The sequence below is a fragment of the Eleutherodactylus coqui genome, chromosome 6, assembly GCF_035609145.1.
Source record: "Eleutherodactylus coqui strain aEleCoq1 chromosome 6, aEleCoq1.hap1, whole genome shotgun sequence".
NCBI lineage: Eukaryota > Metazoa > Chordata > Amphibia > Anura > Eleutherodactylidae > Eleutherodactylus > Eleutherodactylus coqui.
This window is the reverse complement of record NC_089842.1, coordinates 197436028-197448909: the sequence shown is the minus strand read 5'-3', so window position 1 is coordinate 197448909 and position 12882 is coordinate 197436028. Positions and strand designations below refer to the sequence as shown.

The 12882-nt window shown below is 46.3% G+C and overlaps 1 protein-coding gene and 1 non-coding gene across 2 annotated transcripts; both read left to right on the top strand.

The window, feature by feature from the left end:
- The first annotated feature begins 197 nt into the window (after positions 1–197).
- LOC136571803 (uncharacterized) lies at positions 198–710 on the top strand. The gene has a single exon (XM_066572431.1). The coding sequence runs from the start codon at positions 198–200 to the stop codon at positions 708–710; it is 513 nt and encodes a 170-aa protein (XP_066428528.1).
- An 8586-nt stretch (positions 711–9296) lies between these two features.
- Positions 9297–9369, top strand: TRNAK-CUU (transfer RNA lysine (anticodon CUU)). Its single transcript has one exon. It is a non-coding gene; the product is annotated as a tRNA-Lys (tRNA).
- The last annotated feature ends 3513 nt before the right edge of the window (positions 9370–12882 follow it).

Here is a 12882-nt window from a genome sequence, read left to right as displayed (position 1 = left end):
CCCACTGGTTCTCCAAATTAGACCCCCGGGGGGCCTATAATCTCATCCGTATTAGAGAGGGGGATGAATGGAAGATGGCATTTAATACTCCGTTGGGGCATTTCGAATGTCTAGTCATGCCATTGGGCTTATGTAATGGGCCCGCTGTTTTTCAAGGTTTTATGAAGACCATTTTTCATGATATTCTGTGCGCATGTATGGTTGCTTATTTGGATGATATCCTGATATTCTCTCCGGATTGGGAGAGCCATGTCGGGCATTTAAGGACTGTGCTGTTCCGTCTTCAAGACCATCAATTGTATGCTAAGTTGGAGAAATGCCTATTGGGTGTACAGAAGATTGCTTTTTTAAGATATGTCATTTCTCCATCGGCCATCCGGATGGACTCCGACAAGGTCAAGGCCATCACCGATTGGGTGCAACCCACCAACTTAACGGCATTGGAATGTTTTTTGGGGTTTGCAAATTTCTATCGGAATTTCATTAGGAATTTTTCGGTGGTGGCCAAACCTTTGACCGACTTAACCAAGAAGAGGGCTAGAGTGGATTCCTGGTCGCGGGAGGCTGTGGAGGCTTTTGTACTTCTCCAGAGGGCTTTTTCTACAGCACCAGTGTTGGCTCAGCCAGAGCTGGATCGCCCATTCATCATTAAAGTAGATGCCTCCGAGCATGGTGTGGGTGCTGTTCTCTCGGAGGAATCGCCAGGCTGACTAGGTCTCCAACCCTGTGCATTCTTTTCCAGAAAGGGCCCGCTGTTTTTCAAGGTTTTATGAAGACCATTTTTCATGATATTCTGTGCGCATGTATGGTTGCTTATTTGGATGATATCCTGATATTCTCTCCGGATTGGGAGAGCCATGTCGGGCATTTAAGGACTGTGCTGTTCCGTCTTCAAGACCATCAATTGTATGCTAAGTTGGAGAAATGCCTATTGGGTGTACAGAAGATTGCTTTTTTAAGATATGTCATTTCTCCATCGGCCATCCGGATGGACTCCGACAAGGTCAAGGCCATCACCGATTGGGTGCAACCCACCAACTTAACGGCATTGGAATGTTTTTTGGGGTTTGCAAATTTCTATCGGAATTTCATTAGGAATTTTTCGGTGGTGGCCAAACCTTTGACCGACTTAACCAAGAAGAGGGCTAGAGTGGATTCCTGGTCGCGGGAGGCTGTGGAGGCTTTTGTACTTCTCCAGAGGGCTTTTTCTACAGCACCAGTGTTGGCTCAGCCAGAGCTGGATCGCCCATTCATCATTAAAGTAGATGCCTCCGAGCATGGTGTGGGTGCTGTTCTCTCGGAGGAATCGCCAGGCTGACTAGGTCTCCAACCCTGTGCATTCTTTTCCAGAAAGTTTAACCAGGCAGAACGCAACTATGATATTGGCAACAGGGAATTGTTAGCCATAAAATGGGCTTTTGATGAGTGGAGACATTTCTTAGAGGGTGCTCGTCATACTATTACAGTCCTCAATGACCATAAGAATCTGGTTTACCTGGAGTCCGCTAAGCGCCTGAATGCACGTCAGGCCAAGTGGGCATTGTTTTTTTCACGTTTCAATTTTGTAGTCACTTATGTGCCAGGGTCCAAGAATGTCAAGGCTGACATATTATCATGCAGCTTCGGAGCTCCCGAGGTAGAGGACCCTCAGCCAGAGAACATTCTAGGCCCGGGCGTGGTTATCGCCGCACTTACACCTGACATTTCTGTTTTACTTCAGTCAGCCCAGCATTCAGCCCTCCCAGAGCCTTCCTGAGGGGAGGCTATTTGTACCCGTGCCCTACGACTCCTCATACTGGAGGAGGTTCATTCGTCGGTGTTAGCTGGACATCCTAGGGTCAGAGGCACCCAGGAGCTGTGTGGCCGTTTGTACTGGTGGCCACAAATGTCTCAGGACATCTGGGAGTTTGTCAAGTCCTGCCAGATCCGTGCCCGAGGGAAGAGTGTACGGAGATGACCTAAAGTTCCGCTTTGTCCTCTTCCCATTCCAGAGAAACCATGGACCGACCTGTCAATGGGTTTTATTACCGACCTGCCCGAGTCCCAGGGGTGCTCTGTTATCTGGGTGGTTGTTGACAGATTTTCCAAAATGACACATTTTACCGCTCTTAAGAAGCTTCCGTCTGCCGCTGAGTTAGCCACCCTGTTTATCAGGGAAATTGGGTAACTGGTTCAGTACCTCAGAATGTATGTGGGTGATAGTCGGAGTCTCTGGGTCAACTATCTAGCGTTGGCTGAATTTGCTATCAATAATCATACACATTCAGCATCTGGTGTGTCTCAGTTTCTCTGTAATAATGGTTTTAATCACAGGTTTTCGGTGTCTTTTACCTCCTCCTCCAATAATCCGGCTGCTGATGTTCAGGTTCAGGACCTACGGGAGGTGTGGGAGAAGGTGCAGAGCAACTTGGAACGGTCCAAGGATGAGTAGAGGAGGAGTAGAGGTACTCGTACTATCTCTGAGCCCCTGTCTGTAACGGCTTATTTGTATTCTCAGTGTTAGGACCTGCCATAACAGTGCCAGGGGGCAGAACTATGATGATGCCAGGGGGTGGGGCTATGACAGCACCAGGGGTGAGGCTATGATGTCGCTAGGGAACCGAGCTATGAGACTCACTCCCATACAAACAGTCAAGTGGTCATTAGTAGTTTGAAAGACAGCATTTTAACACATTTTGGGGGACACATCCCCTTCCTCAGAATGACTGCATAGAACACTAGTCACAATTGACATAAGAGGTGTAGATGAGACCGCAGCTCACTATCCGCACAGAGCTGGCATTTAAGAAAGGGGCTTATATCCACCAGAATGACTTTCATGTTTAGAGCTGGCTCCTTGTACTGGCCTATGTCTTCTTTCCTTTCCTTGCATCACCCATTAGTAGAGATGAGCGAGTACCCAAATGCTCGGGTCCGCGTTATTCGAGTCGAGCTTTTCGTAAAATTCGAGAGCTCTACTCGAGTAACAAACCCCATTGACTACAATGGGAGACTGGAGCATTTTTGTATGTGGGATGTCGGGTACCGAGCTTTTTTTTTTTTTTCTTGGTTCGTGGTTTTTTCTCTCTCTCTCTCTCAGCTCGGCAGAGTACGTTCGCTCAACTCTAGTCATTAGCACTTTGAGCTACAATGGGACAACCTCAGCCCACCAAAGCCACCCAATGCCCTACAGGTCAGTGTTGCCTCAAGACTTGTTGGGAAAAAAACAATCTTTTTCTACATTCAATGGCTTGAGTGTAGATAGATTTGTCAATAGTGAGATACCCTATGCCGCCCACCATCTCACAGCTGCTGCCTTTGCTGCCTCTGTTCCCTGTGGGCTGCCAGTCCCATTGTCTTATACTTACTCCCTAAACCAGTAATGGCGAACCTTTTAGAGACCGAGCGCCCAACCTGCAACCCAAAACCTACTTATTTCTTGCAAAGTGCCAACACGTCGGGGAGGAAAGGGGGGGCTTATCACGATGTATGATTTTACCCCCAAATCAAAATAGACAGGGTGCAGATTTGGACTGCTTTTTAGATTCAGAAATGCTGCAGAATGTCCTCAGCAGAAATTTCTGTGGAAAATTCTGCTGCATTTCCGCATCCAAAAAGCAGTCAAAATCTGCACCTGGTCTATTTTGAAACAGCCCTGCCCATTTCCGCCACATGTAAACATACCCCAGTGGTAATATTGACACCCCACAGCGGCCCCAAGTATGGTAGTGACAAACCACAGCGGCCCCCAGCGTTACAACATGTGAAACCCCTGTATTATGTCACCACCACTAACTTTAGGTGGCAACATAATACAAGAATATCGGGGAGCCACGGCCCCTGCCGGTATTCACTACTGGTGGACAGCCGATGGCAGCGCGTGCCAACAGGGAGGGCTCTGCGTGCCGCCTCTGGCTCGCGTGCCATAGGTTCGCCACCATTGCCCTAAACCATTAATTTGTAAATCTCTCAGACCATCTTTGCCAAGTTTTACAACAGTACTAACAGGAGGACTTTCTGATTATTTCACACATCAAAATCAAGGTTCATCCACCAACAGTTTGATACATTAACATCCAATGAAGCAAGACTGTAAGTGAACATTTATGAAAATAATAACTGAATGGAAAAAAATTCACCTAAAAAAAAAAAGACAAGTCCAGGTGTCGTGGCTTGTCTTTCGCAACAGCGTTGTGACATGGTGGCCACGATGCAGGGTCGGACCTATCGGCTTGTTGATATCCCGCACCTAGAACTCTTGAGGCCATGTCTTTAGCCATACAGATTGGTAGGCGAGTTAGAGAGCGGGTTAATGAGATATCTTTTGCCTTGTCCGTAGAACCCACGGAGCTTGATAAACCCATGCAATTAGGTTTTTTATCTGGTGGAGCTGGGAGAAGAAGGGAGAAGCAGGGGGGCAGAGGTCATTATTTTTTCTGCGGCCATAAAGGACACTTTATACAGGTGTATCTAAAAAGGTGTGTTTAAACTTTTTTGTTTCTGATGTTTGTTTAAAGATTGCATTATTCCATACAGAGAAAATAGTGTTGTTCGTCATGGAGTTTTTCATTACACAGGTGGTGTTGGGATTGCCATGGCTGAAGTTGCACAACCTAGTGATGGACTGGGAAAAGGGAGACATTGTTCAGTGGAATCTTTCCTGTAGACAGAATTGCATGTCAGTTAATGTCTCTGCGGTACAAACTGAGGAATTACCTGAGTGCATCAAGGAGGGAGCAGATTAGTTACCGCCACATAGAGAGGGGGATTGCTCTATTGAACTCATTCCAGGTTGCAAGCAACCCAAGAGTTGCATGTATAGTGTGTCGGGTCCAGAAAGGCAGGCTTTCAAAGAGTGTATTGCTGACAGCTTGAGAAAGAGACACATATGTCCATCCAATTTGCCAGTAGCTGCCAGTTTCTTCTTTGTCAAGAAAAAAGATGGGGCTCTGCAACCATGCCTCGACTTTAGGGAACTTAATAAGATCACTAAGCGCAATCCTTATCTGTTACTTCTCATTCCCAACTTGTTTAGCCAGTTAATGGGTGCCTCCTGGTTTTCTAAGTTGGACTTGCATACAACTTAATACGAATTAGAGAGGGTGATGAATGAAAGACAGCCTTCAACACTCCTAAAGGTCATTTTGAAAATCTTGCTATGCCTTTTGGTTTGACCAATGCCAAATACCAAACCTTCATAAATGGGGTACTTCAGAAGTTCATTGGACATTTTGTGTTGGTTTATTTGGATGACATTCTTATTTTTTCCCCTGATCATGATTGTCATATTTTGCACGTTCGACAGGTGTTGCAAGCTCTCTGCAAAAATGATCTATTTGCCAAGAAGAAGAAGTGTATTTTCGACATACAAGAGATTACCTTTCTGGGACATGTTATAACCCCATATGGATTTAAGATGGACCCTGGGAAGGTCTGAGATGTTTTGAACTGGGTTCAGCCTGAGAACTTGAAGGCACTTCAAAGATTCTTGGGGTTCACAAATTATTATTGGAAGTTCATACATGGGTGTTCAGAGAGGGTCAAACCTTTGACCGATATGACAAAGAATGGGTCCTTTTCTTCTGAATGGTCTCCAAAAGCAATTCATGTATTTGAGACTTTGAAGAGGTGTTTTGCGTCTGCTCCTATTCTTGTACAGCCAGATTCATCCATGCCATTTGTTGTTAAGGTGGATGCTTCAGAGATCAGGGTAGGGATTGTTCTGTCTCAAGGCACTGGAGAGTTGAAGAATCTTCACCCTTGTACATTTTTTTCACAAAGATTTACCCCTACCGAGCAGAATTATGACATTGGTAACAGAGAGTTGTTGGCCATTAAATGGGCCTTTGAGGAATGGTATCACCTTCTGGAAGGGGCTCAACATAAGGTGACAGTTATCACCAATCACAAGAATCTGATATATTTATAATTGGCGCAGAGACTTAACCCTAGACAGGCACGGTGGTCGTTGTTTTTCTCTCATTTTGATTATGTGGTCACATACTGGCCTGGTAGTTGAAATATCAGGGCGGATGCTGTCTCTAGGAGTTTTGTCCCAGTGGTCTCTGATGAACCTTCTGCACCAATTCTGTCTGAGAGGGTGGTGGTGTCTGCGGTGTCCCTGGATCTGGAGAAGAAAATTCATAAGGCTCAAGATTTGGCACCTGTGGGCCGGTCAGAGGGCAGGCTTTTTGTTCCACAACATTTAGGGCTCATGTCCACGGGCAAAATATGATTTAAGATCCGCAGCGGATCTCCCGCATGCGGATCCGCATCCCATAGGGATGCATTGACCACCCGCGGGTAGATAAATACCCGCGGATCGTCAATAAAAGGGATTTAAAAAAAAATGGAGCATGGAAAAATCTGGACCATGCTCCATTTTCGTGCGGGTCTCCCGCGGGGACGGCTCCCGCGGGCTTCTATTGAAGCCTATGGAAGCCGTCCGGATCCGCGGGAGACCTAAAATAGGAATTTAAAGTATTTACCATCCGTAGCGGACCGGGAAGGTCTCCTCTTCCTCACGGCCGCATCTTCCTTGCTTCGGCTCGGCGGATGTGCCCGGCGCATGCGCGCGGCACGTCGGCGACGTGCCGGCGACGTGCCGCCGGCGTCAGGAATTCATCCGCCGGCCGAAAATGAAGATCCGGCCGTGAGGAACAGCTGACCTTCCCCGCCCGCGCCGGATAGGTAAATGCTTTTAAATTGTTATTTTCGGCGCTCATGTCCGCGGGGCAGGAGGGACCCGCTGCAGATTCTCCATTGAGATCTGATTTTCCCCGTGGACATGAGGCCTTAACGCTTCAGGTACTCTCCGAAATGCATAGTTCTGATCTGGCAGGTCATTCAGGCATCAATAATACTTGAAAATTGGCAAGTAAAGTGTTTTGGTGGCTGTCTTTGAGATGTGATGCTTTTTGTGTTGTTTTCGCACGCGAGGTCTGTGCTAGAGCCACATCGCCTCGGAATATCCCAGCCGGGAAGTTGTTGCCTCTACCAGTACCGAAAAGACCCTGGACTTATCTGTCCATTGACTTCATCACTGACTTACCATTCTCAGAAGGAAACACTGTTATCTGGGTGGTGGTTGATTGCTTCAGCAAGATGTGTCATTTTGTTGCCCTGCCTGGTCTACTCAATGCTAAAAAACTGGCTAAGCTGTTTATAGCTCATGTTGTTAGGTTACATGGGGTACCATTTAATATTGTCTCTGATCAAGCTGTTCAGTTTGTATCTGGGTTCTTGTGTTTTGTGTGTCGCCAGTTAGGTATACAGCTGTCTTTTTCGCCTGCTTACCATCCTGAAACAAACAGTCAGACGGAGAGGTGTAACCAGAGTCTCGAACAGTACCTGGTCTGGTTGTCTACTAGGAAGATCAAGCTTAAATGACCATCTTTTAAGCTGGGTCCACATTTTATTGGTCCTTTTAAGAACACTGAGAGCAGTAGCCTGGTGTCCTTTACATTGGAGATCCCTAGCTCTTTAAAGATCACTGGTGTGTTCCACAAGTTTTTACTAAAGAGGGTGGTGACTCCAATACTTGGGTCGTCACTTCCTTTGCCAGTGTTGGTGGATGGGAATCTGCAATTCGAAGTCAGCCACATCATTGACTCTTGTCGTGTCAGGAACTTGCTGCAGTATCTGTTGCATTGCCGAGGGTATGGTCCTGAGAAGAGGATGTAGGTTCCAGCAGCTGAAGTCAACACGGACTGCTTAATTAAAAACTTTCATAAATTGAATCCTTGTAAACTAGGTCCTAAGGGTGCTGTGCCAGTGCATCTTTCTAGGGGTTCTGATAGGGATAGTCAGGGCTCAGAGGAAGACAGCTGGGCTGTACTTATCAGGACAATAGCTGTGCTTGTAGGCAGGGACTCCTCACTTCCCTATTAGGTAAGGGACAGGGTTTTTTCCATCTTCCTGTAGTGGTGCTCGCTTTCCTGTATTGTGTGGCGTATGAGACTTGCATTAAGTCACCCGTGCTGAGCGTGCTGCTCTTGTGTCGCACAGATGTAACATCGGGTATTCTTTATGAAGTTCCCCCTCATTTTGTGTAGCATTTTAAAAAATGCTATTAATCTAACTTAATGAATTCACAGAATTGTGCATGGACCATGAGATGCCATTTTTAAGGTAAATGCACTCTGCTACCAAAAATATTGGACACCTGAGCAAGAATCAAAGAATCAAGAATCAAAACAAAGATCAAAAGCAATATTTATTTGTACATGTTAATATTTAGTCGGGCTCCTTTGGCCCTAATGACATTGGATACTCTCCGAGGTATGCTTTCTACTAACATCTGATACACGACAGATGGTATTTTTCTTCATTCATCCTACAAATATCTAGCAAGTTCTCTCAAAGAAGCTGGATGCTGTTAATGTAAAATATCCCCAGACCATAAACGCCATATTTAACTGTTGGTACAACACATTCCAGTAAAGGCATTCTGCCGGTATCTTCCACACCCAGAAATATCCATCTAATTTGAAGATAGAGTAGCATGATTCATCACTCCATAGAACCTTCTTCCATTGCTTAACTGTCCAATGATAATATCTGCGCGCCATTGTGGACAGGCTGATGCATTGCGCATCATGATAGACGGCTTGTGTGCTACGGCATAACCCGTATATCCAACAGTGTGCATTTTACATCACAAACTATGCTGACATCTCCAAGGATCCACATCTTATTAACCATGGGTTCAGACTATGTGACATACTAATAAGACACCATTCTACTGATAGTGGTGTCCAAGTGCTGTCCAATATACTAAAAACAGGGTTCCTTGAGTACCAAAGCAGTGGGACTCAGAGGTATAATTACAGTAAAAGAATGGGAGACAATTAGTGAAACTTGCAAATATATAGCTAAAACAATGTGAGACTAATCATTGAAAATCACAATCAGTGAAAATAGAGGAAAAAATACGTCTTGAAAGAAAATTGGAATAGTTACATATAGAGGAGATAGGGAAGTTATGCCCCAAGCTAATGATGCTCGTGTCAATAAATAAATAAGGTGGTTTAATTTTGTGGCAGCCCCATCAGATATGAAGGTAAGTCCAAGTATAAGGGCTCAGTCAGACGAGCGTTTTCGTTTTGCACACCTGTGTGCGCAAAAAAAATGCGCTCCACGGATGTTAAAAATGCATGTGACTGTAGCTTCATGCCCATTATGAGAAGATGTAATGGGCACAGAGCCCTGACAGTGGCGGAAGGTGATGTATATATATTTTTTATTTTTACTGCAGCTATGGATGATTTTTCACGGAAGGGCTTATATTTCAAGCCCTTCATTGAAACTCATCAGATGCCTGGCTAGCTTAGTCTGTAGAGCATGAGACTCTTAATCTCAGGGTTGTGAGTTCGAGCCCCATGTTGGGTGATCCGGCTCTTCCTTTGGGATGATTTAGTAAATCCTGCACTGAGCAGGGGGGACCTGATGATCCTGGAGGTCTCTACCATTCTGTGAAAATCCCATTGTTTTCAATGGGGCGATCCTTGTGACAGCTGTGGCAGGGGAGTCTCATCATCCCTAGCTGCAGGCTAATTTACAGGCAGCATGGACCTTGCCTGTCCTATCTTTTGCAGGTGCGAGTATTTTTGTGAACACTACATAGTGAACGAATGGTTCTATGAGACGTGCTTTTTTTTGCGCACATAGGCGCATGCAAAAAAACGCTCATCTGACTTTGCCCTAAAAGGGAGACCTCCAGCAAGTATCTGGGATTGTGGGATTTATGTGATTTAGTGTACATGAACATAAGCTTTTTTTCCCTTTCAGGCTTAGAACTGAAAAATCAGTCCAAAAATCTGAAGGAAATAGAACCCATTCATTTGAATGGGTGTATGCACTTATAGTCAAATAATGACAAATAGTCCAATTTTTAAAAAAAATCACACCATGTACTATTCTTGTCTGAATTTTCAGACGAGATTAGCACATGATAGTGTGCAGTCTCCCGCACATCAGACAGCACACAAATGGAATGTCCATGTGCAGTATCCGAGGAGCGAGCCCCAGCCTAGGAGACAGCAGAGTAGAGTTTTAGGCCTTGTCACAGTGGCCCTACCATCTCCCATCCGGAGGGTAAGCAGGGAAACATCTAAGGGGCCGAGGGCAGGCTATTGAATTAGGTTAACCCATTGGTGGTTTTCTTTAGTCCTTTTGTCACTTGTTGCTCTAGAAGTGCTAAACGGCTGTGGAGGAAATCGCTAACGTCCGCAGACTTCTTCCACTACAAATTCATGCTCAGAACCTACAACCTTGCCCTCCATCATGCCAAACAAGTCTATTTCCCCTCTCTAGTCTCCTCACTATCACAAAACCCTAAATGGCTCTTTGATACTTTTCACTCCCTTCTCAGCCCTAAACCGCAGCCCCCTGTGACAGATCTCAGTGCTGTAGAGTTAGCTGCTTACTTCAAAAAGAAAATAGACGACATCCATCAGGAAATAACTTCCCAATCCCAGACTAGCCCTGACCCTAGTCTTGTCAGCACTGCATCTAGCTCCTGCTCACTGTCTATACTCAGACCAGCGACCACCTGCGCTAGTGACCCTCTCCCTTCACACCTCCTCCGTTCCTTCTCTCCAGTGGTCATCTCCCATCTCACCACTATATTCAACCTCTCTCTGACCTCTGGCATCTTTCCCTCTTCTTTCAAACACGCCATCATATCCCCACTGCTAAAGAAGCCGACTCTGGACGCGACCGATGCTGCTAAGTACCGACCCATCTCAAACCTCCCCTTCATCTCCAAACTACTAGAACGCCTGGTTTACTCCCGCCTTGTAAGCCATCTATCAGAGCACTCTCTCCTAGACCCCCTACAGTCTGGCTTCCAACCTCAACACTCAACAGAAACTGCCCTTACTAGGGTATCCAATGACCTACTGACAGCCAAATCAAGGGGCGATTACTCCCTACTGATCCTCCTCGACCTTTCCACAGCGTTTGACACTGTTGACCACAAACTCCTCCTCAGTATACTTCGCTCCATTGGCCTAAAGGACATTGCTCTCTCCTGGTTCTCCTCCTACCTATCTGACCGCTCTTTCAGTATCTCCTTTGCTGGCTCTACCTCCCCTCCTCTTCCTCTTGCTGTTGGGGTCCCCCAGGGCTCAGTCCTCGGCCCCCTTCTTTTCTCTATCTACACAGCCCCTATTGGACAAACCATCAGGAGTTTTGGCCTCCAATACCACCTGTATGCTGACGACACCCAGCTATACACCTCTTCCCGTGACATCTCTGCAGCTTTCCTCCAAAACATCACCGACTGTCTATCCGCTGTCTCTAACACTATGTCCTCTCTCTACCTAAAACTAAACCTCTCTAAAACTGACTTACTGGTATTTCCACCCTCCACTAACCGACCTCATCCTGACATCTCCATCTCGGTATGTGGCGCCACCATAACTCCTAGACAACACGCCCGCTGCCTTGGGGTCATATTTGACTCTGATCTCTCTTTTACCCCCTACATCCAATCTCTGGCCCGAACATGTTAGCTGCACCTCAAGAACATCGCAAGAATCTGCTCTTTTCTCACTGTGGAGGCGTTAAAAACGCTTACTGTCGCCCTCAACCACTCCCGGCTCGATTATTGCAACTTGTTGCTGATCGGCCTCCCCTGCACCAGACTCTACCCTCTCCAATCCATCCTGAATGTGGCAGCCAGGCTCATCTTCCTGTCCAGCCGCTACTCAGACGCCTCTGCCCTGTGCCAGTCACAGCACTGGCTGCCCGTTAAATGCAGAATTCAATTTAAACTCGCTACCTTCATTCACAAAGCCCTCCACAGCGCAGCACCCCCCTATATTGCTTCCCTCATCTCAATCCATCACCCAGCCCGGGCTCTCCGCTGTGCTAATGAAACCAGACTGAATGCCCCTTTAATTCGAACTTCTCATTCCCGCCTCCAAGACTTCTCCAGAGCAGCACCGGTCCTCTGGAACGCACTACCAAAGGCTACCTGAGCAATCCAGGACTCGCAGAAATTCAGGCGTGCTCTAAAAACGCACTTCTTCAGGGAGGCATACCGCATTCTCTAAACAAACCCCTCTGTACTCCGCCTGATAACATGCTCTCTGCCCTAGTGACTGCAATCCCTGCTAGCCATCATAAACCGCTCCTGCAGTCACACCGTTTCTGCCGTCACACGGCTAAATGTCTGACCATTGTCTATGTGTATAACATCGCTCACTCTTCCACTTCGCGATACCGTGCACATCTCCAGCTCCTTTACCTTCTTTATCACCCCACTATTTGTAGTACGTAAGCTCGTTGGAGCAGGACCCTCACCCCTATTGTATCAATCAACTGATTACTATATGTAACCTTGGTTCTGTAATTTTTGTATTTTGTCTTTCTGTATCCCCCTGTCTATTTAAGCGCTGCGGAATATGTTGGCGCTATACAAATAAAGTTTTTTATTATTATTATTATTATTACTTGTGACGCCACCATTTCGTCCTCTGCTGTGAACTCTCGATGATGGAAAAAAGAGAGTCCACACATGCAAAGTTGAGTTTAAAGTCAGAACTGGGAATGCTCGGTAAAGCCGTTTACTTGTAACGCAACTTGAAACAGTCCAACAACAGTTATACATCCACCGGCTAGACACTGGTGGAGGAAGACACGTGCTGTGACAGAGAGGAAACACGGGAGGACAGAGAGACTTCTACAGGCCAAGTTATCTGTGGATCTCTGTTTCCGGACACTTCTACACGAACACTCTCCAACTCTCTACCGGTACACACTCACGGAGCAGGAACATACACACAACACTGCATGATGGGGACTCACAATCCTTGCGTCTTCTCTCTCATTCAATTCTCCAAGTATGAAAGAAGAAGGGATCCACAACACATACAGGCTATCCTTTCAGCCTCCTCT

Bases quoted from the DNA above. Each gene is read 5' to 3' on its own strand.
- LOC136571803 (XM_066572431.1), top strand. From the start codon at position 198: ATGGTTGCTTATTTGGATGATATCCTGATATTCTCTCCGGATTGGGAG.